This window comes from Scyliorhinus torazame, chromosome 19 (assembly GCF_047496885.1).
Source record: "Scyliorhinus torazame isolate Kashiwa2021f chromosome 19, sScyTor2.1, whole genome shotgun sequence".
In the NCBI taxonomy this organism is placed as follows: domain Eukaryota; kingdom Metazoa; phylum Chordata; class Chondrichthyes; order Carcharhiniformes; family Scyliorhinidae; genus Scyliorhinus; species Scyliorhinus torazame.
Genome location: NC_092725.1, coordinates 53,265,214 through 53,289,424, shown reverse-complemented (window position 1 = coordinate 53,289,424; position 24,211 = coordinate 53,265,214). Strand labels below are relative to the sequence as shown.

Genomic DNA, 24,211 nt, shown 5'->3' with positions numbered 1-24,211 from the left:
AGTTATATATTAATAAGCTGGATTTAGGGATACCAGGCATAATTTCAAAGGACAGATGATGGATGAAGCCACGTCCTATGAGAAGCAGGTGAGGATGAGGGCCTCCCTGGTCCTCACCGCTGTCGCCTGTCCTCCACCCTCCGGCTGGTCCTGCGCGTCCTCCCCGGGCTTGTCCTCCAACCCCTACTGGTCCAGCCCCTCCTCGTCCTCCTCCTCCAGCACGTCGCCCTGTCGCTGTGCCAGGTTGTGGAGGACAAAGCAGATGGCCCTCTCCCTCGGGGAGGGGGTTGCACCACCAGAGTGGTCGACGCATGGGGGAACCCCATTTTGAGCAGCCCGATACACCCCTCGATAGTCTGATGGCTACATGGGCCTTGTTATAGCGAGTCTCCACATTGGTCTCTGGCCTCCATACTGGCGTCATTAGCTAGGTCCTAAGCGGGAACCCCTTATCCCCCAAAAACAAACGTGTCATCCTGCATTGTGCCTCAAAGATGCCGGGGATGTCCGACTGCCCCAGGATGTAGCTGTCGTGCATACTCCCTGGGAAGCACGCACACGTGATTGATCTTCAGGTGGTGGGCGCACACAAGTTGGACTTCAGGGAGTGGAACCCCTTCCTGTTGATGAAAGGCATTCCTGCACTGCCCAGTGCACAGGGTGGCATGTGTGCCATCTATTATCCCCTGGACCTGGGACATCCCAGTGATGGCAGTGAATCCTGCTGCCTGGGCATCTTAATTGGGCTTGGTCCAGGTCAAAGTTTATCCAGTCAGCTGCCCAGGCGAACAGGGCATCCGTGACTTCACAGATGCATTTGTTGGCTATTGGTTGGAAAATGCCACACAAGTCCCTGCTCGAGCCCTGGACTGAACCGGAGGCGTCAAAGTTCAGGGCTGCAGTAATCTTGACAACCTCTGGGAGCAGGTATCCTCCTCCTCCGCATAGCGCTAAGGCCACAAGGACATGGCACAGGTGCTGCACCTCTCCTTGTTCAGGCGAGGCCTCCTGTTGCATATGCCTGCCATCATCTGTTCGAAGGTCCAACGACGTTGTGACATTGGGTCATCGCTGCCTCCCCCTATAGGTCCCTCCCTGGCCTGATTGGCAGCCGGGTCCTCAGGATCTGGGCAGAGCCCTGCGCCTCGAGGCTCTATCAATGCTGCTGCAGCCCCCTTCTCCGGTGTCTGGCTGCCTGGCAACACTACCCTGAGGGCAGCTTCTGAGGGCTCCAACTTATCCATAATGTAATATCCGTGAGGAGTTGCAGAGGGTGCGAGGCTGACAATAAGTTATGGCGTTCCCCCACCCTTATCTCACCTGCCATCCAACACATCCTGTGCACACACCCGCATCTGCAGCAGTGACCCTGGGCACCAGACCCCTAACTCTGTACCCCAGATACGCGCTAGAAATGTGTGCTGGACCGGGGGCTGGTTCCTTCCCCAGTCTACACACCCATCCTCTGATCGCAGGGTGGTCGCCAGTCCTGAGGCCCAGCTCTAGTGTGTTCTAATGTTGGCGGCTGTCTCTCTGGTGGTGCTGATACCTGGGGTTTAGGACAAGTGCCCAGGCCTCACAGCCAGATTGGGATGCTAGGCAGTAACCACTGACTGCGCCAGGGCTCATGTGCCCACAGGGTTCCATTTGGGAGCTGTTAGGTGCTCACATTACTAGAATTGGTAATTCCCTGTCAGCAACAGCCTTCAGCTGTGCAGCCGGAGACCGCCACGGTCAATGGGAGTTAAAGTGACCTTCACCATATTACCACAGGCGGGGCTCTGTCCTGGGGATGTTCGGTGGGACGGACAGGCAGCAGCTGGAGTTCGCTGTTGTGGGTATATACAACCTGGGAGGTGGCATGGCAGACCCACAGACATGCCCGGGGGCTGACTGCCCAGTTTCGAAGACGGTTACTCCCCTCCTCTGATCCCCACAGCAGCTGTCCCACTAACGTCAGATTTTAAATAAATGCCCACTCATTGGGGAGCCGGTTAGATTACAGGAGGCCATTCAATAGGGAGTCCTTCCCGTTAATGGGATGGAGATTGCTCTTAATTGGTAATTATTGGCCGGATCGTGGCGGGATCCGAATCTCGCCAACAGGAGCTGGCCAGCTAGATTGGAAACCGATCGGCACACAGCATGATTCCCGATTATAGCCTCTCCCGCTAACTAACCGACCCATTCATATTTGAGCCCGGCATGTCGTAGCCGGTAGATTGCACCGGTTAAAAATCATGATCACATGTGAGAGTAATTAAGGGGAAACTGTTGACAGTGGAAGGGTTCGTAACTAGAGGACTCAGATTTAGCGTGATTTATAAAAGAGGATTTTCTTTCTCCCAAATCACAGCCAGTTATTTTGATCACAATTGCATTGCCTGAAAGGGTGATGGAAGAAAATTCAATAAATACCATTCAGAAGTTGAATTGGATAAATATTTGAAGGAAGAGAAACCCACATAAGACTATGGGAAAAGTATCATGCTCAGTAAATTTGCATATCCAAGGTTGCAAAGAGTCTGATTCAGCCAGAGAAAACAGCCAGGAAGGTGGAACGGAGTTTGTGGCAAGGGCCAAGGCCAATGGCTTCCATCTTTGAATGTTTATCCAAAGGAAACTATGGCTGGATGTCAGGCGTGCTGACTGATATACTGGAGAGGTCACATGCGGGCGGTAAGACAGAGCTGGGAGTCATCACTACCTACGTGGAAACAAACGCACTGTTTTTGAGATGAAGCTGAAGAGCAGAACACTGACGAGGGAATGGAAGAGGTCCAGAGTCAAGTTTGTTGGAGGTCTCCGGGTGATGTAGGGATGGCAACAAAAAGCATCTGGCCAAGGTTAAAAGTGAAACTAAGCAAGGTCAATCCCCTTTGGCTAGACATTGGAGGATGACGGGGCCAACCATAAAAAGGAAGGGTAGTGCACTGAGGTGACAGTGACAAAGGGCGTTCCATTAGATTTATTTCCAGTGTTGTAGCAGGGGGTGAAACCTGATGGAGGATGTTCAAGCACTGATTCTAGTCACTTGGTTTTTGCTCACGGAGTTAAGACAAAGCTGGTTTAATAAAAGATATAAGTGTGGGATGCCACATCTCATTTTGGGCATGGTGATGAGGGTCCAGATGGAGATTGTATCTTCTTAGTCCCAAAATTGGGTTGACTAATAATGTCTTTTGAACTGTACGTTATGTTATCTTTAGAGAGCTTTCATCTGTGGATTTTCACCCTTCTCATTCCACACTGGGCGATTATTCCAAACCAACATCAACTTCACCATCTCCTCTGGAAAGATGCGGATTTGTCAGTGTCTGTCGTATTCAAAATGTGTTTGAATCAGAAGAGCTTTGACTTCTGGTAACATTTGTCAATTTAAATATTGTTGGAGTGCTCACCAGATCAACGGCAGACATCTTTGTTACACCTCACTTTATTGTCCAATTAATAATAATCTTTTATTGTCACAATTATGAAGTTACTGTGAAAAGCCCCTATCCAGTGATGGAAAACATTAACACTATGCAGATGGTGACATTATAAAGCTTGCCCTTGCTTTTATAACAGAGATATCTTGACTGTGACCCTAAATGTGGGTTTAACCAATTCACACACTCATGAATCTTAGGCTAAAATTGAACGGGTACGTTTCTGAGCATTTTATTTCTCAATGACAAAGCATGCAGACTTACAATGATAGATAAATAGTACAGCATTTGATGAAATTTGGAAGGTTAATGTTGTGGTGCTTCAACCATTGAATACAGAGGCTATTTCTATGTGCCCTAATTCGAAGATGTCAACAGTACTGGAAGCCCCCCCATCTCGTAACTCCAGTGATAACAATGCACATCATTCACTCACCAAATTTTACTGGCAATGTAAAGCAAATGCAAAACCATTTTAAATTAGGCTTTGCCCCCCTCATTGAAAATCTTAAATTACATGATTATTAATCTATGTTCAACATGTTACAACATTGCTATTTATGCTATTATAAGCCATTTCCCCACTGATTCTAAACTTGCCAACGACTCTGGCTGGAGCACACAATCATTCCAGCTGAGCATTACACACACAAACTTGCATAGCTAAATTTCAGGACCTTAATGTTGGCTCTAAATTAAGAATCTATTGTATAAATTTATCATCAAGATCCACGGTGATCATTTTCTAAGAATGCAATCTTTCAATCGGTGGTTGAAATGCTCTTGTGCTCATCTTCTGTTGAAATGCAGCTCTATTCATCTGGATTTCCATCCAGGATGGATTTGAACGAGAAGGGGTTAAACTTGTAGCCAGCTCCAGCATAGAATTTATTCTGGAACTCCACCCTGGGAGGAAAAAAATAAAACAAATGGTATTCTATACTGCTAAAAGTGATACATTTTGGTAGGAAGAACAAAGTGAGACAAGATAAAACAAAGGACGCAATGCTAAAGGGGATGCAGGAACCGAGAGACCTGGAGGTATACTGCAGAATTCACAGTACTGAACGTGACAGGGTAAATTGAGAAAGGGGTTTAAAAGGTGTAGAGGCACAGAGTACAAAAAGCAAAGGCGATGAACCTTCATAAAACACTGGCATAAAACACTGGTTTTGCCTCAAACATTCATAGAATCATTAAATTTACAGTGCAGAAGGAGGCCATTCGGCCCATTGAGTCTGCATCAGCCCTTGCAAAGAGAACCCTTCTCAACTCCACGCTTCTACCCTATCCCAGTAACCCGACCTCACCTTTTGGACACTAAGGAGCAATTTAGCATGGCCGATTCACCTAACCTGCACACCTTTGGACTGTGGGAGGAAACTGGAGCACCCGGAGGAAACCCACGCAGACATGGGGAGAACGTGCAAACTCTACACAGTCACCCGAGGCCGGAATTGAACCCAGGACCCTGGAGCTAACCACTGTGTCACCGTGCCACACTACACTTCTGGAAGGATCGCAAAGGTTGAGAAAGGCACAGTAAAGATTTACAAGAATGGTTCTGGGGACTTCAGTTCATGTGGATAGGGAAGAGAAGTTGAGGGGTACAGACAGTATAGGTAGAGAGAAACCGCAAGAACCAGAGGACATCGATGTAAAGCTGAGTGGTAAAAGAATCAAAGGTGATCGAGGAAAACTTTAAAAAAAAAAAAAAACGCAGTGAATGTTTAGCATTTGGAATGGATTGCCCGAGGGTGCGGTGGAGGCAGATCTAATCATGGCTGTCGAAAGGAGATTTGATAAGCACCATCAGAGAAACTAACTGCAGTGCGACAGGAAAGGGTGAGGGAGTGGGACTAGCTGGGTTACACCTGCAGAGAGCCAGCATGGACATGATGGGCTGAACGGTTACAGCACAAGGACCATTCTATGATTCCATGAATCAAGGCCTGCGTTGCAGCAGAGTTACTTACCAGTGAAGACGCAGAGCATGTAGGAAAGCAGATAATCCTTCCATTACCAAGAGAATGGCAACTGTTAAGACAGCAAAAACTGCAAATATAATGAAGACTCCAATGAGGCCACCCCAAGAAGCACTACTCAAGCCAATGTGCAGTACCATGGTCCACAGGACTTCAGATAGCTCTAAAGATAAATGGAACATACATATCGAGATTAGTAAAAAGATTTGGGCATTTCTGAACAAGACTAAGATTCTGGCGACTAAGATTTGATTATTTTGGTTTAAAGCATCTCTGACTAGCAATTCCTATGTACCTAAATACTGCCGACTGCCCTCTAATCACTGGCATTTCCTGGTTATCAGTACAGGTGAGAGGAGTCCACAGCCCATTAAAATGTGAGCTGTGCCATTGGCTTAAGGATGCTGTGTAGACAAGGAGAAGATCAGCGTGTTGGCTCCGCGAGTCTCCATGTTACAGTGCAGCAGATTGTGGGAAGGAAGGTAGTCAGAGGACACTGAAGCCATTCTCTTCAGTCCCCACAGCACACACTGTTCCCTCGTCACAGACACCATCCCTCTCCCTGACAACAAATCAGACCATAACATGACTCTTCAAATTCACATCGATATACTCATCAAGACCATCTACTTCCAGCCCCATAGCATTGCTCGACTCTGCCCCTGCCTCAGCTGAAATCCTCATCGATGCCTTTTTTTTAAAATAAACCTCAAACTTGGGTTGTGAGACAAGTTACAATTGCACCATACAAGTGTAGGCAACGGGGAACTCCAATGAGAGAGAATCTAAGCACGATGACGTTCAAAAGTATTGCCACCACCAACTCCCCAACCATCGACATCCTGGGGTCAACATCAACTAGAAATTTATCTGGACCAGTGAGATAAACACTGTGGCCACAGATCAGAGGCTGCAAATTCTACACTGAGTAACTCACCAAAATCATGTCCACCATCTATTCGGCACATGCGAGGAGTGCGATTAAATACTCTCTACTTGCCAGGATGAGTGCAGCTCCTGCAACAGTTAAGAAGTTTGGTACCACGCAGGACAAAAGTAGCCCACTTGATTGTCACCCCATCCATCTTAAACATTCCCTCGGCCACGGGAATACAGTGGCCCGGCAGTGTGCATCATCTACAAGATGAATTGCAGCAACTCACTCCTTCTACAATACCTTCCAAACCTGTGACCTCCGTCACCTAGATGGACAAGGGTGAATCGTATAACTAGGGCTGTAGATAGGGCTTTAAACTAAATAGTGTGGGGGGAGGATTCAGTTGTGTGGGGAATTAGAAAATCAAAGTTAAAGGAGAAGGTAGAAGTGAAGATTAATGACGAGGTTTAAACTAGTCAAAGGAGCAGAGGGCTCAGGGAAAGGTTAGTAAAGTTTCCAGAACATGTAATAGAGCAGAGAGTGTAGAAAGTGGCAGGAATCTAGCTTCAAGCAGAGCAAAAAAGGCAACAAAGATGAGAAGGGTGGTGGTCAATACAGGACTGGAGGTGTTGTACCTAAATATGCACAGTATACGGAGCAAAGTAAATGAGCTTGCTGTGCACATTGAAATTGGTGGGTATGATATTGTGGGCATCACGAGATATGGCTGCAAGGGGACCAGGGCTGGAATCTAAATATCAAAGGATATGTATCCGATTGAAAGGACACACAGATGGGCAGAGGGGATGGGGTTGCATTGTTAGTAAGGAATTAAATTAAATCGATAGCAAGAAGCGATATACGATGAGAAGGAATAGAATTTGTGGGTAGAGTTGAGGAATCGCATAGGAAAAAAGACCCTGATGGGAGACATGTACAGGTCCCCTAACAGTCGTCAGGATGTGGGGTAGAAAAAAAAATCAGGCCATACAAAAAGGCATATAAGAAATGCAATATTACAATAGTCATGGGGGGGCTTCAATATGCAGGTGGACTGGGAAAATCAGGTTGGTGATGGGATCCCAAGAAAAGGAATTTGTGGAATGTCTAAGAGATGGAATTTTGGAGCAGCTTGTGACAGGACCTAGTCGGGAACAGGTAATTCTGGATTTGATGATGTGTAATGGGCAGACTTTATTCGGAAACTTAAGGTGAAGGAACCCTTAAGGGGCAGTGACCACAATATGATAGAATTTGCCCTGCAGTTTGAGAGAGAGAAGCTAAAATCAGGTGTAACGGTATTACAATTAAATAAGGGTAACTGCAAAGATATGAGGAAGGAGCTGGCCAGAATTGATTGGAAGGTGAGCCTAGCAGGGAAGACAGTGGAACAGCAATGGCAGGAGTCTTTTTGAGGATTAGAACATACAGTGCAGAAGAAGGCCATTCGGCCCATCGAGTCTGCACCGACCTACTTACGACCTCACTTCCACCCTATCCCAGTAACCCAATAACCCCTCCCAACCTTTTTGGACACCAAGGGCAATTTAGCATGGCCAATCCACCTAACCTGGATTTCACAACAGAAATGCATCCCAAGGAGGAGGAAACATGCTAAAGGGAGGACGAGGCATCAATGGCTGACAAGGGAAGCCAGGGACAGCATAAAAGCAAAAGAAAACACATACAAGATGGAGAGGATTAGTGGGAAGCCAGAGGATTGGTAAGCAATAAAGTGAGCAGTGGACAACTAAAAAAGCAATAAGGGGGGGAGAAGATGAAGTATGAGTGCAAGCTATCTAGTAATATAAGATAGCAAGAGTTTTTTCAATATATAAAAGGTAAGAGAGAGGCAAGAATAAACATTGGACCACCGGAAGATGAAGCTGGAGAAGTAGTAATTGGCAACAAAGAAATGGCAGACAAACTGAATAGTTACTTTGCATCAGTCTTCACGGTGGAAGACACCAGTGGGATTCCAGAGCTCCAGGAGAATCAAGGGGCAGAGGTAAGTGCAGTGACCATCACCAAGGAGAAAGTTCTGGGAAAACTGAAAGGTCTGAAGGTGGATAAATCACCAGGACCGGATGGACTACACCTCAGGGTTCTGAGGGAGATAGCCGAGGAGATTGCGGAGGCATTGGTGGTGATCTTTCAGGAATCACTGGAGGCAGGAAGAGTCCCAAAGGACTGGAAAGTGGCTGATGTAACACCCCTGTTTCAGAAATGAAGGAAGTAGAAGACAGGAAATTGCGGCAGGTTAGTCTGATTTTGGTCATTGGTAAGATTTTAGAGTCAATTATCAAAGATGAGATTGCGGAATATTTGGAAGTGCAAAATAAAATAGGACTGAGTCAGCACGACTTCATCAAGGAGAGGTCATGTCTGACAAATTTGTAGAGTTCTTTGAGGAGGTAACAAGGAGGTTAGACAAAGGAGAACCAGTGGACGTGATCTATTTAGATTTCCAGAAGGCCTTTGACACGGTGCCATATAGGAAACCATTAAATAAGCTAAGAGCTCATGTTGTTAAGGGCAAGCTTTTGGCATGGATAGAGAATTGGCTGATAGGCAGAACGCAGAGAGTGAGGATAAAGGGGTGATTTTCAGGATGGCAATCGGTGACTAGTGGTATACCTCAGGGGTCGGTGTTGGGACCACAACTTTTCATAATATACATTAACGATCTGGAAGAAGGAACTGAGAGCACTGTGGCTATGTTTGCAGATGATACAAAGATAGGGGGCGCGATTCTCCACTCCCGCGCCGGCTGGGAGAATCGCCTGGGCCGCCAAAATTTCCCAGGACGCCAGTCCGACGCCCTCCCACAATTCTCCCAAGCGGCGGGAACGGCGCCGGCCAACCCGCGCATGTGCGGATGACGGCCATTATGGGGCGCCGGCCGCGTCATCTATGCGGCGCCGTCTTTATGCGGGCGATAAGGCCTGGTGCGTGTAGATGACGCAGCCCCGATCCTGGCCCATTGTCAGGGCCTGAATTGGTAGGGATCGGGGCCGTTTCGCGCCGTCGTGAACCTCGACGGCGTTCACGACGGCGCAGCCACTTTGGCGTGGGAGTGGAGAATCCCGCCCAGGATGTGGAGATGCCGGTGTTGGCCTGGGGTGAGCACAGTAAGAAGTCGTACAACACCAGGTTTGTTTCAAACACTAACTTTAGGAGCACCACTCAACAGGTTTGTTTCAAACACTAGCTTTCGGAGCACTGCTCCTTCCTCAGGTGAATGAAGAGGTATGTTCCAGAAACATATATATATATATAGACAAAGTCAAAAATGCAAGGCGATTCTTTGAATGCGAGCATTTGCAGGTAATTAAGTCTTTACAGATCCAGAGCGAGGGGTAATCCCAGGTTAAAGAGGTGTGAATTGTCTCAAGCCAGGACAGTTGGTAGGATTTTGCAAGCCCAGGCCAGATGGTGGGGGATGAATGTAATGCGACATGAATCCCAGGTCCCGGTTGAGACCGTACTCATGTGTGCGGAACTTGAAGTTCCGCACACCACATAGACTGCTGCTTTCCAAGGCAGTGGCTTACCAAAGCCACTGGGGAATAAATGCTTCCCCAGTCATTGACGCTCATATCCCATGTAGGAATAAAATAAATAATACTGCCCGTATCTTAATTTGTGCCAAGTTTCTTTTCATATTCATTTACAGGATGTGGGCATTGCTGGCTCTGCCCACATTTATTGCCAGTCCCTGACTGACCTTGAGAAGGTGGTGGTGAGCTGCTTTCTTGAACTGCTCATGTGGGGTAGGTACACCCATAGTGTTTTTAGAGGGGGAGTTCCAGGATTCTGACTCAGCGACAGTGAAGTCCCATTCATCCATCAGCCCTATGTTCACTAATCTACATCCTTGTTTGCAGATCCCTCCCATGGCGTCGTCCCTCCGCATCTCTAATATTCTCCAGTTGTACGACCCTCCGAGATATCCGCGTCCTTCCAATTCTAGGCTCTACCACATTCCATATTTAATCACTGTGCCATTGGCAGTCATACTTTCAGCTGTCTGAATCCATTCTCCGATTAAACTCTTCACTTGTAACTGATAACAATAATTAAGTAACTGGTTGAATCTGATTACTGTAGCTCCAATTTAGTTGGTTATAAATGCAGATCCCCTCAGTGCAGTTAAGTAAACGTGTGCAGACTTGTTGTTTGGTCAGTTGGGGCATTCAGTGAAGGTGTTACATTTTTATATCTTTGTCACTCTGTAGGAATTGTTTTTAGTCTACTGCAGGGAAAGGAGCTAGCTGTTTGGCAAGTATCTGGTGAGTGGGTGAGTTCTAATTTCTCCCCAAGTTTTAAAATAGTACACAAATTTGGTGGTAAAACTAATAAAATATATTTTTAAAAAGCAAATAGGGCAGCACGGTGGCGCAGCGGTTAGCACTGCTGCCTCATGGCTCCGAGGTCCCAGGTTCAATCCCGGCTCTGGATCACTGTCCGTGTGGAGTTTGCACATTCTTTCCGTGTTTGCGGGGTTTCGCCCCCACAACCCAAAGATGGGCAAGGTAGGTGGATTGGCCATGCTAAATTGCCCCTTAATTGGAAAAAATGAATTGGGTACACTAAATTGATTTTTAAAAAGCAAATAAGTGAATAATGTAAGTAAATATTTAAAAACACACTAAGGAAAACCCACACAGTCACAGAGAGAAAGTGAAAACTCCACGCAGACAGTCACCTGAGGTGGAATTGAAAGGGTTCTGTGAGGCAACATTGTTAACCACTGTGCTACCGTGCTACCTTTAGTGGACAACAAACATTACCAGGACCAGCTAGAAATAAATGTGTACTTCTGATTGTTCCAAATAGTGTGTCGGGTCATACATATATCGAACATACAGTGCAAAAGGAGGCCATTTGGCCCATCAAGTCTGCACCGACCCACTTAAGCCCTCACTTCCACCCTAGCCCATAACTCGATAACCTCTCCTAACCTTTTTGATCACTAAGGGCAATTTATCATGACCAATCCACCTAATCTGCACATCTTTGGACTGTGGGAGGAAACCGGAGCACCCGGAGGAAACCCACGCAGACACGGGGAGAACATGCAGACTCCGCACAGACAGTGACCCAGCGGGGAATCAAACCTGGGACCCTGGCGCTGTGAAGCTACAGTGCTAGCCACTTGTGCTGCCCTTGTGAAGCATTTCGTATCAAATGATTAAAATGGGAAATTATTAAAGTTCAAATAATGTCATATTTTGGCATGATATCCTGAAAATCAAAGAATAATTCTGTTGCATAAATAACATTTCTTTGAAAATTTTAAAAGGTAATTTATGGGAATTTTATTGTTAAATAAATGAGAAATCCAGCACTGTTTTGTCCCTCGGGCCCTCTTTCCCTATTGCCTGCTGTCATTACGAGGCTGCTGAAAAATTAAATAAACTCTTGCCTGATGGTTTTAATGAAGCCAAATTTAGATTTTCTTTGTTACAATTTTTTTTTTTTATTCGTCCATCTCGGAGGGCATTTAAGAGTCCCCCACATTGCTGTGGATCTGGAATCACATGTAGGCCAGACCAGGTAAGGACGACAGATTTCCTTCCCTAAAGGACATTAGTGAACCAGGTGGGTTTCATGGTCACCTTTTACACTTTTAATTCCAGATCTTTATTGAATTCAAATGTCGCCATTTGCCTTGGTGGGCTTTGAACCCGGGTCCCCAGAGCACCATATCATACACCAGTGTTTATTATTGTACACCAGCATTGAGAAAGTACTCACATACTTTCATTAAATAGGATAGGTGAAGATCAGGCACGGTTAATGTGAAACATCTGCGAATTAAAATTGAAGTAGAAGCCTTTTTATTTTAACTTTTCTTTCCCAATGCTTTATATTTCCCTGCTTCCTCCCCTCTCAACCCTCACTGGATAACTGTCAAAGTGAATTCTGTTCGAGGGAGATTTTCTCTGCAGTGCTTTTAAATAGTTGAGCAGAACGGTTCCTGATTTTACAGAATGCTTAGCTGACATCTGAAACAATGTGAGCTTTGTATACTTGGAATGTGTCACTCACACGACGAGTTCATTTATCCATTTACTTCATCCGTAGCCCGTAGCGTCTCCGTTCATCTGTCACCTCGGCTGGAGCCTATCTGATTGCTTACCTGCATGAGCCAAGCTCAAAGCCCACAGCCGGAGGTAGGATGCAGTGTTCGAGATGCAGCCTAGACAGTACTCGATTGTGTGGATCGCTTGGTGCACAAAGACGTCACCAAAGTTGAACTGGAATAATAGAAGAGAGAGAAATGTTGATTGCAGCCATGGCAAAACCCTGCTTTTAGTTTCACAAAGTGCATAACTCAGGACACTCCCTTGACCCCCGCACCATGCCTCGCGGCTACCCCCTCCACCCCTCAGGTCTCAGCTGGCAAAGGCAGCAAGTGATTCAGTCACACATAGCAGCAGGTCTTCAATTATTGGTCTGCACAGGGTGAGCTCATTTCAGAGTGAGGGAGGCTGGGAGGGGAAAAAGTGGACAGTAAGAGTATTTACATCTTTTGCCAAGTCCAACGAGGCAGTGACCACAAGAGGAATGATGGTGCGAGTTTGGCAATTTGTTTCAATGTGGGAGATTCCTAGTGACTCCACAATGCAAGGCACAAAGTAATAATGTTGCTTTTTCACAACATTGACGAATGCCTCCTTTACATTTTTGGAATCTTCAAACGCTCATACCTTAATTAAGATGAGGATGTTTGTGTGTGTGTGTGTGTGTGTGTGTGTGTGTGTGTGTGTGTGTGTGTGTGTGTGTGTGTGTGTGTGTGTGTGTGTATGTATGTCCTTGCTCTCAAATACAGGAATAATGATTAAAAGACAGTTGCTCAATGTCATGATATTCAGGTAAACATCATGGTGCAAACATACATACACACTGATGGACAGATCAACAGACCAATCAATACACACACAACATCACAGCCAATCACAGGCAAGAGCATACACACTACAAAACGGGGAACACGACACTTCCCGCTCATTACAGCAGGAGACAGCTCAGGGCACAGAGCTCACAGCAAGCCACTCAGACATCCACCATGTGCTGAGTGCCACTCCAACATAGTGTTAGAGATAGGTCCACAGACTCAAGGGTTATGATCGAACCACAGTAACCAGTTTACCATTGTAAATAAATGTTAGTAATAAAAGTGAGTTGTACCATCCGCAACCGTGTTGGTTCGTCTGTATAGCAGAGCACCCAACACATCACTCAACTCTGCGTGTTTGTTCCAAAAGCAACCAAATTCAGCAGCATCCTTCTCTACTTTGCTCAGATCACTTCTAAAGTATTTGATTTTGTTTTTTGTTCTTAGCAATGTGCCAAATCACAAATATGCAGACAGACTGCAGATGTTTAAGAGGAGTGCTCTGCATATGGTGCGGATCACAAACTCACTCTTCTGTATTGACAATCTTCCCTCATTGCAGAAAATTAAAAGTAAAACTGTGTCCCTGTTAGTGCCTGTCCTTGTATAGTTATTTGGTTGACATAACAAGCTGGTCTTCATCCTTGGACTGAAAAATATTAGATTTACCTCTTCGCTATGGCCATCACCATGGTCACCAGTACTCCTTTGCTGGGGTGGCAGGATATCAGCCTCAATATCAGGTGAAGTATAAATATTCTCTGGTGTAGACGCCAACTTAAGAGAAAAGAAAAGAGGATCTTAAGTTACTGTCAAAATGATTTCAGCTCAGTGTTTTTGTAAAACAATAATAACACTGGGGTACAGTACTGGTGGGGACAGGTCTGTCACTGTATAGCACCGGGGTACAGTACTGGTGGGGACAGGTCTGTCACTGTATAACACTGGGTACAGTACTGGTGGGGACGGGTCTGTCACTGTATAACAATGGTACAGTACTGGTGGGGACAGGTCTGTCACTGTATAGCACTGGGGTACAGTACTGGTGGGGACTGGTCTATCACTGTTTAACACTGGGGTACAGTACTGGTGGGGACAGGACTATCACAGTTTAACACTGGGGTGCAGTACTGGTGGGGACAGGTCTGTCACAGTTTAACACTGGGGTACAGTACTGGTGGGGACACGTCTATCACAGTTTAATACTGGGGTACAGTACTGGTGAGGACAGGACTGTTGTCATCTAATTTTATAGTACAGTAAGAGTGTGGAAACAACAGGGATATTTTACTGCATCAACCTCCAGGTTTGTTTGCGGATATCCTTGCATCTGAATGTTTCAACTACAGCTGGAACATTTTCCAGGCTTTCTTCGTATTCAGCTCCCAGTAGGACAGAGTAGAGCAGTACAAGATTAATTCATTTGCTGGAAAATTCATCGAGAAAGATGTAAATGTGATGAAAATCTGGTGAAACATCTTGGAGGCAACAGAAAAAACATTTCCCCATTGGGTAATTAAAAAAAAAAAAAAATGTAAGTAAATTTTGAGTGCACCGTTTTTTTTTCCCCAATTAAGGGGCAATTTAGTCTGGCCAATCCACCTATCCTGCACATCTGGATTGTGAGGATGAGAACCACGCAGACATGGGGAGAATGTGCAAACTCCACATGGACAGTGACCCAGAGCCGGGATCGAACCGGGGTTGGATAGGTTTGATTATTGTCACGTATACGGAGGTACGGTGTGTGGTGATGAGCATCAATGTAAATGCATGTAGGCTAGCTAGACACTAGAGGGAGCACCAAAGACATCACACACACACACACACTCAACCAATAGATCAGGTAGATAGGACACGACCAATGGATATTCACAATACACATGGAGGTGACACGACCACAAGGGGGCATTACACCAACCCATATATAAAGGACACCACACACATGATCTGCCTCTTTCCAGTGGAGACAGTCAGTGAGTACAGACACAGGGTTGATTCAATATTACACCCACCACGTGGATTGCAGCAACTGGTTAGTCAGTCTGGGTAGCTATAGTAGGATTAGCACTAGTGTCAAACCCGAGTAATAGAAGTGTAAATAGTTTAATAAACGTGTTGAAGTTATCTCCACGTCTGAACCTTCCTTTGTCAAGTGCACCACAAGGAAGCCGCTTATGTTACACCCACAACATAACAAATCATGATACCAGGACTGAACTGTTTCAATCCTCATAGCCATACCTCAGTGTACAGTGACAACCAGCAACGATACCCAGGCAAGATGTTCGAGATCCCGGTTTCGCAGCAGCTCCAGTGCCACGGCGATCACCGCGAAAACTGGCGGGTATTCCGGCAAATGTTTGAATTCCTCCTGGTAGCAGCCGACCTGGAAGACCTGGCCAATGCTGAAAAGACAGAGCTTCTGCTCACCATAGCCGGTGCCAGAGCAGAAGAAATCTTTTAAAAATTCAAGTTCTCCAACGGGCAAAACAGGAGCGGCTTCCAGGCAGTCCTGGACAAATTCGGCAAATACTGTGAGGAAAACACACTCCAACCAGCAAGAAAAGGTAAGAGAAGCGCTAGTACTCACCACGAGGCCGAGATCCCGGAGCAGAGAACAGCTTTGATCGACGGCCATCTTTCTAAAGGGACTGCACTTGCACAGTTGCGCGAGAAGCGCACAGAACGGGAAGGTCCCTTTGCGCATGCATGAGACGCCACGAATGCGCACTCACAAAAACGGCCATCAGTACAGGAACAGCGATTGCGCATGCGCAAACGCTTCCTACGCGCTACGTCACATGCGTCATGATGTCAGAGGCCCCGGACCACGCCCATTTAAAGGGGAAACATCCCAAATCAAAGAAAAAATCTTTTAAAGCCGTAAAACAACCTTCCTTCACCTGGAATGACAGCACAATGCCTCAAATTGAACCAGGAAATGAAATTAACCTCCGAAGAACCCTGCAATAAGCAGTTACCTACGCCCAAACCGATGATTCCGACCTTGAATACTTAGATACCGACCTTTACATTTTCTCTGGACCTCGCGAGCCCAATGCCAGCTCCGACGCAAACAGTGATGATATGGTCCTAGAAGACAACGACTCAGACGAACCTTTCACCTTGGGAGGCTACCCCAGTACCAAATCCGAACCACAACTAGACGTGTTGCACATTGGCGACCCCCGTACTGAATCCGACGCAGACGCGGATTTGTTCTTCGGATTTGAGGATTGTCAGCCCAGCAGATATGACATCCCGACTCGTGAGTGCAGGATGATGCTGCAGCCCGACACCAAGAGACAGAGAGCGGTACAAGCCCACAGAGAGCGGCCTGCTGCCACACAGAGCGTGGTCCACGCACCGCTCAGGGTTCCCGGCTCCACGAAAGAAGACATGCAAGATTCCACACCGCAGTCCTTGCATGAACAAGAAGTGACTCCAGTGTCACAAGCCTCCACAGCGAGCTCGTGGACAGACTCCACAATTGCAGAAACGCAAGACTCCAGAGCACAGTCCTTGCACACACAAGACGTGACTCGTGTCACAAGCTTCCACAGCGAGCTCGTGGACAGCCTCCACGATAGAAGCGACGCAAGATTCCGACGCGCAGTCCTTGCAGGAACAAGACCATGAGGGTCTAGCAACCTCCTCTGACCAACTAGCGGCAGACGATGCAAGTCTGCCATGCTCAAGTAAACAGCAAGAAGACTATGACAGTCTACCACACTCCAGTGCACAGCAGGACGACCATGACGGTCTATCATACTACAGTGAAGAACAAAGCGACGATGACAGTCCAAGCCCAAATGAAGGACAACAGCAAGACAATGACAGTCCACCCACATTGTTTGCACTACCAGATGAAGACTCTGCCAATTTACCCAACCCAAGTGAACAACAAGCAGCTACTGAGGATCTACCCACGGTATGTGAGATGAGTGACGACAGCATCCCACTTCCCATGCAAGATGTGCAAAGTGACAGACCTCAGCTAGTGTGTACAGAGGCACTCGACGATCACTGTGAGACCACTGGTGACACCATGATACTTCCACCCTCATTCGCTCAAACCTCTCCACAAGTCAATGCATTCCTGCATGTTCCGACTCCAGACGTGCAGCTTCAAGCAATCTCAGCTGACTCTAGTGAACCTGCGAAGACTCCAGATGGGGCGCATCAACAAACCAACACTGACTCAGTTAAAACAGACCAGACTCCAGATGTGGAGCAACCAAAAGCCGACTCTGATTCACGTAAGCCGGACTTTACTCCAGACAGGGAGTGCCGCAACCTCAGTGATGGCATGCTCAGGGTGACAGCAGATGCCACAACGACAGGAGATGGATCACTTAACAATTACACTGGGTCAGTAATAACAAACAGCGGCTACAGTCCAAGAGGAATACACCAATATTCATCACAGCTATACCCACACATTTTTTCCACACCAGCAGTGCAGCCAATGACAGCTCATGCTGGACAAACCCAGTATTCAGGCATGCAGCAGCCAGCAGTCTATGCAGCATATTCTCAAACAGGCCAGCACTACGGATTGCCCACTAATGGAATCAAGACCGAAGGAGGACTACCGCAAGCGCGATCTGTACTACAGACTGGATGCCTTAGTTACAGCCTAGGATTTGCTGCACCCCAGCCTGGCCAGACGGCATATTCCTATCATATGCAAGGTTCTAGTTTCACACCATCACCAGGTATTTATGCGAGCAGCAATTCTGTTTCCAATTCAACAAGCTTCAACGGTTCTCAGGAGGATCACCCTTCCAGCACAGCATGTGGCCAGAACCAGTATGTACAGACTTATCCAACTTCAACATATGGCACATCCATGACCTCGAATGATACTGCTGATGGTACCTCTTCAACGTCAACACCTTATCAGCTACAAGATGTCATCCGACAGCACCATCACAAACATCGAAAAAGAAAGGGACTCCAAATCAGACAGCGAGGTGATTTGACCACTTCTTGGTTCCTGTGGCACCGGGACGTTGATGGCGTTCATAACCAAGAGAGACATTTGACCATGATGATTGATGGTTTTTGGACTCACACGAATGATTTGGACATCTTGTTTAATCACTGTTCCCATGACTTGTATACACCTTAACGTATCTACCTGTTTTTTGTTCAATTTTCTTAAAGTGTACAGAAAATATGTAACATATAAAAAAGGGGGGGGATGTGGTGATGTGCATCAATGTAAATGCATGTAGGCTAGCTAGACACTAGAGGGAGCACCAAAGACATCACACACACACTCAACCAATAGATCAGGTAGATAGGACACGACCAATGGACATTCACGATACACACGGAGGTGACACGATCACAGGGGGGGCATTACACCAACCCATATATAAAGGACACCGCACACATGATCTGCCTCTTTCCAGTGGAGACAGTCCGTGAGTACAGACACAGGATTGATTCAATATTACACCCACCACGTGGATTGCAGCAACTGGTTAGTCAGTCTGGGTAGCTATAGTAGGATTAGCAGTAGTGTCGAACCCAAGTAATAGAAGTGTAAATTGTTTAATAAATGTGTTGAAGTTATCTCCACGTCTGAACCTTTCTTTGTCAAGTGCATCATAAAGAAAGGCGCTTATGTTACACCTACAACATAACAAATCACGGTGAAAGTATTTTTCTGTGAGCAGTCAAACAGATCATTTAGTACGTGAAAAGAAAATACTTAATAGGACAACATAAGGGATACAATGTAAATACATAGACACCGGCATTGGGTGAAGCATACAGGAGTGTAGTATTAATCAGGTCAGTCCATAAGAGGGTCGTTTAGGAGTCTGGTAACAGCGGGGAAGAAGTTGTTTTTTAATCTGTTCATGCGTGTTTTCAGACTTTTGTATCTCCTGCCCCATGGAAGAAGTCGGAAGAGTGAGTAAGCCAGGTAGGAGGGATCTTTGATTATGCTGCCCGCTTTCCCAAGGCAGCTGGAGGTGTAGATAGAATCAATAGATGGGAGGTGGGTCTGTGTGATGGACTGGGCTGTGTTTACGACTCTGTGAAGTTTCTTGTGGTCTTGGGTCAAACAGTTGCCATACCAGATAGGATGCTTTCTATGGTGCATCTGTAAAAGTTGGTAAGAGTCAGTGTGGACATGCCGAATTTCCTTAGTTTCCTGAGGAAGTATAGGCGCTGTTGTGCTTTCTTGGTGGTAGCGCCGATATGGGTGGACCAGGACAGGTTTTTGGTGATGTGCACCCTTAGGAATTTAAAGCTGTTAACCATCTCCACCTCGGCCACGTTGATGCAGACAGGGGTGTGTACAGTATTTTGCTTATTGAAGTCAATGACCAGCTCTTTAGTTTTGCTGGCATTGAGGGAGAGATTTTTGTCGCTACACCACTCCACTAGGTTCTCGATCTCCCTCCTGTATTCTGACTCGTCATTGTTCAAAATCCGACCCACTATGGTCGTGTCGTCAGCAAACTTGTAGATGGAGTTGAAACCAAATTTTGCCACGCAGTTGTGTGTGTACAGTGAGTATAGTAGGGGCTAAGCATGCAGCTTTGCGGGGACCTGGCGTTGAGGACTATCATGGAGGTGGTGTTGTTTATCCTTACTGATTGTGGTCTATGGGTCAGAAAGCCGAGGATCAAGTTGCAGAGTGAGGAGCGAAGTCCTAGGTTTTGGAGCTTTGATATGAGTTTGGCTGGGATTATGGTGTTGAAGGCGGAGCAGTAATCAATAAATAGGAGTCTGACGTAGGAGTCCTTGTTGTCGAGATGCTCCAGGGATGAGTGTTGGGCAAGGGAGATGGTGTCTGCTGTGGACCGTTTGCGGCTGTATGCGAATTGCAGTGGATCAATGCATCATGGGAATAGATGTGCTTCATGACCAACCTCTCGAAGCACTCATTACGATTGATGTCAGGGCCACTGGACGGTAGTCATTGAGGCACCATGCTAACCACTGCGCCACCGTGCTGCCCCATCAATTGTGTAAATTTAGGTTCGAAAGATTTTACAGTCTTTCCCCATCCCTCCATCCATGGAAATGTAAAATTCTGCCAGGAATAGTTAATGATCCTTACCTAGTGTTATTGCAAATCTAAATATTTATCATGCTGTACATTGCAATTGTGCTGCTCCAGAAACTATGTACACATCTCTGTACTGACAAAAGGCTCGATTCAACTAAATGGGAACAAAGTCCCATAGGGAGCACGTTTATCCGAGTGTTTTCCGGCACTTGCAGCACTGGGAAACCCATGGCTATACAACACGACTCGCATTGTGTAATAATAATAATAATCTTTATTAGTGTCACAAGTAGGCTTACATTAACACTGCAATGAAGTTACTGTGAAAATCCCCTAGTCACCACATTCCGGCACCTATTCGGGTACCCGGAGGGAGAATTCAGAATGTCCAATTCACCTCATAAGCACGTCTTTCGAGACCTGTGGGAGGAAACCGGAGCATCCGGAGGAAACCCACGCAGACATGGGGAGAAGGTGCAGACTCTGCACAGACAGTGACCCAAGCCGGGAAACGAACCTGGGTCCCTGGTGCTGTGAAGCAACAGTGCTAACCATTATGCTACCATGCTGCCCATAGGGCCTCAGTAGGGTGCCCACCGGCACCAGCAATGCCAGGGCACCACCCTGCCCAAAGGGCAGGTAGCTGGGAGCCTCCGGTCTCCTGGCAGACCCCCACGAGTGCCGTTCCAACTGGTCCCCCTTTGTGGGGACCAGTCTGGTTTTCAAAAAATATACTTTATTCATAAAATCTATCATAAACATTACAGAACATTTCAAATTGTCTTGACTGTACATTTCCATCAGAGTTACACATTCCCTTGAATTTCTTCCATTCAATTTTGATAACATTACACACATAATCGCTCTTTACGTTACAATTCCTTCTTAAACATTTACATTGTCATGTTTCTTTTATACATTGGAGTGTTAATGGCCCAGACCGAGGGGGGTTTACACTGTTACCCGTTTGTGGGGACCAGTACTGAGCAGCACTCACCCCAGATCTCGGCGGTGAAGGGGATAGATCCCAATGCCTCAGTTACCTCGGGAACCTGCACATTCGAGTGAGACTAGCGGTCTCGCTCTAATATGCAGATTTGCCAAAAAGTGATCCCGCCCATTTACATTGCAACGTCTCACGAGATCGCATTGGATCTTGAGAGGCGTTGAGAGCCAGGTAGATCCCGAGAGCAGCACTGCAGTGAGCTGCTTTTAGGGCGCAGCGTGGGCATTGGATCGCGCCCAAAGTATTCACATTGTGATTTACCTGTACTTCACAGTCACAAGGTAGCCACTGTATTGTTTAACACAGTCTCAAAGTTGAATCATAGAATTTACAGTGCAGAAGGAAGCTATTCGGCTCATCGAGTTTGCACCGGCCCTTGGAAAGAGTACCCTACCTAAGCCCACACCCCCACCCTATTCCAGTAACCCAACCCAACCCAAGCTTTTTGGACACTAAGGGCAATTTAGCACAGCCAATCCACCTAACCTGCACGTCTTTGGACTGTGAGAGGAAACCGGAGCACCCAGAGGAAACCCACACAGACACGGGGAGAACGTGCAGAATCCGCACAGACAGTGACCCAGCGGGGAATCGAACCTGGGACCCTGGAGCTGTGAAGAACAGTGCTAACCATTATGCTACCGTGCCCTCCTGAAGAGGGGTTTGTATCAAACAGTACAATTATCATGACTTATTAATAGAGAGTAAACAGAAGGGATTGTCTCTTCCATCGCAGTTAATCTGCGAGCGCTGAGCGTTTTGGCCAAGGGTGGTATCATGACTGGTACAGGTTTGGAGGGTCGAATGGCCTGTTCCTGTGCTGTATTGTTCTTTGTTCTAATCTGTTGATGAAACCCTCATCCAGACCCGACTATTCAAATGTGCTGCTGTTTGCCTACCTGCCCATCTTTCAAACTTAGTAAATTTGAGCTCATCCAAAACTCTGCCACCCATACGTTAATGAGGGTAAATGTGAGGTTATCCTCTTCGGTAGCAAAATTAGGAAGGCAGATTGTTATTTGAATGGGTGTAAATTGAGTGAGGAGGATACTCAGCGAGACCTTGGTGTCCTCGTGTTTCAGTTGCTGGAAGTAAGCACGCAGGTACAGTAGGCAGTAAAGAAGGAAAATGGTATGAAGGCCTTCGGAGTGTGAGGAATTGAGTACAGGAATAGAGATGTTTAACTGCAATTGTATAGGGCGTTGGTGAGGCCACACCTGGAGTATTGTGTGCAGTGTTGGTGTCCATATCTGAGGAAGGATGTATTTGCTGTGGAGGGAGTACAGCGAAGGTTTACCAGGCTGATTCCTGGGATGGCGGGACTGTCATATGCGGGGAGACTAGGTCATTTAGGATTATATTCATTGGAGTTTAGAAGAGTGAGAGGGGATCTTGTAGAAACTTACAAAATTCTAACAGGATTAGACAGGGTAGATTCAGAAAGAATGTTCCCGATGGTGGGAGGAGTCCAGACCTAGGGGGTCATAGATTGAGGATAAGGGATAGGACTGAGGCGAGGAGAAATTCCTTCACCCAGAGAGTGGTGAATCTGTGGAAATCAATGCCACAGAAAGTAGTTGAAGCCAAAACATTGTGTAATTTCAAGAAGTAATCAGTTATAGCTCCTGGGGCTAAAGGGATATGGGGTTGGGGGTGGGTATTGAACTTGATCAGCCATGATTATAATGAATGGCGGAGAAGGCTCGAAGGGCTGAATGGCCTCCTCCTGCTTTTATTTTCTATGTTTCTGTGTAACGTGCTCCAGGCCTACAAATGACAGGATCATGGCACTGCCAGGATCACCGCACTCCCAGGATCACCACTCTCCTCCAATTCTGGTTTCTTGTGCATGCCCCATCATTGGCAGGCACGCCTTCACCTGCCAAGGCCCCAAACTTTGGAATTCCCTCGCCAAAACTCCCTGACTCTTTCTTCTCCTTTAGTCCTTCAAGCATTTGGATACCTTGCTCTAATGTCTCATTTTCCAGTTCAGTGTCAATGTTTGATTGCCCACGCTGTGAAGTGCTTTACAATGTTTTACTATCTTGAAGCTACTGTATAAATGTTAATGGGATTGAGGCTCTTGAGCACTGCTGAAAAGTGTTAAAAAGTAAAACTTTGCTGCTGCTCTTTTCATCTCATTGTTAATGCGTGTTATAAATGTAAATGAGTCATTTTTGGTTAACAATTGCTCACACATTACATTAAACGAGACCTGTGAGTAATTCTAGCGATAAATAAAACTGGGCCTGCGGCAGGTGGCGATGGAACCATCAAAAGGTGAAAAAGCTACTTGACCTCTCCCTCACCAATCTACATTCTATCGATGAATTTTCCCACGACAGCCTTCAAAAAAACATCAAGACTAGGATCAGCAGGAGGCCATTCAGCCCCTCAAGCCTGCTCAGCCATTCAATAAAATCATGTTTGATCTGTTGTGTTCTTGTGTGCCTGGCTTCCCCTAATGACCCTCAACTTTCTTGTAGATCATAAATCTTTCTAAATCGCCGTTGATTATAGTAAATGATCCAGCCTCCACTGCTCTCTGGGGAACAGGATTTCTGGGGAGGCGGTCTTGCCGCCGGACTAGCAATCTAGAGATCCAGAATAATGATCTGGGGACCCGGGTTCGAGTCCCATCGTGGCAGGTGATGGAATTTAAACTCAATAAAATATCTGGAATTTTAAAAGTCTAATGATGGCCATGAAACCATTGCCGATTGTCGGAAAAATCCATCAGCAGCATTGAATTGCGTATGAGCTTAGTGTCTCCTTCACTCCACCATAATTCACCAAGCTAGGGGATCAACCCTGGTCCAATGAGGAGTGCAGGCAATCATGCCAGGAGCAGCACCAGAAGATGTCAATCCGGCAAAACAGAACAAAGCAATCTCTCAACCAATGCTTTGGGGGAGATGGTAGCGTAGTGGTAATGGGGCCGGACCAATAATCTAGAGACCCAGGCTAATGTT

General features: G+C 46.4%; 1 protein-coding gene across 1 annotated transcript in view; it reads right to left on the bottom strand.

Annotated features, from left to right (window-relative positions):
* Positions 1–3,647: 3,647 nt before the first annotated feature.
* Positions 3,648–24,211, bottom strand: part of LOC140396129 (V-type proton ATPase 116 kDa subunit a 4-like) — a 204,280-nt gene continuing 183,716 nt past the window's right edge. Inside the window, exons 18-21 of the mRNA XM_072484282.1 lie at positions 13,867–13,974; positions 12,439–12,556; positions 5,408–5,579; positions 3,648–4,337 (exon numbers count right to left, since the gene is read on the bottom strand). Of these exons, the coding sequence (XP_072340383.1) occupies positions 4,244–4,337; positions 5,408–5,579; positions 12,439–12,556; positions 13,867–13,974 (492 nt within the window). The 3' untranslated portion in view covers positions 3,648–4,243. The remainder of the gene's footprint in view (positions 4,338–5,407; positions 5,580–12,438; positions 12,557–13,866; positions 13,975–24,211) is intronic.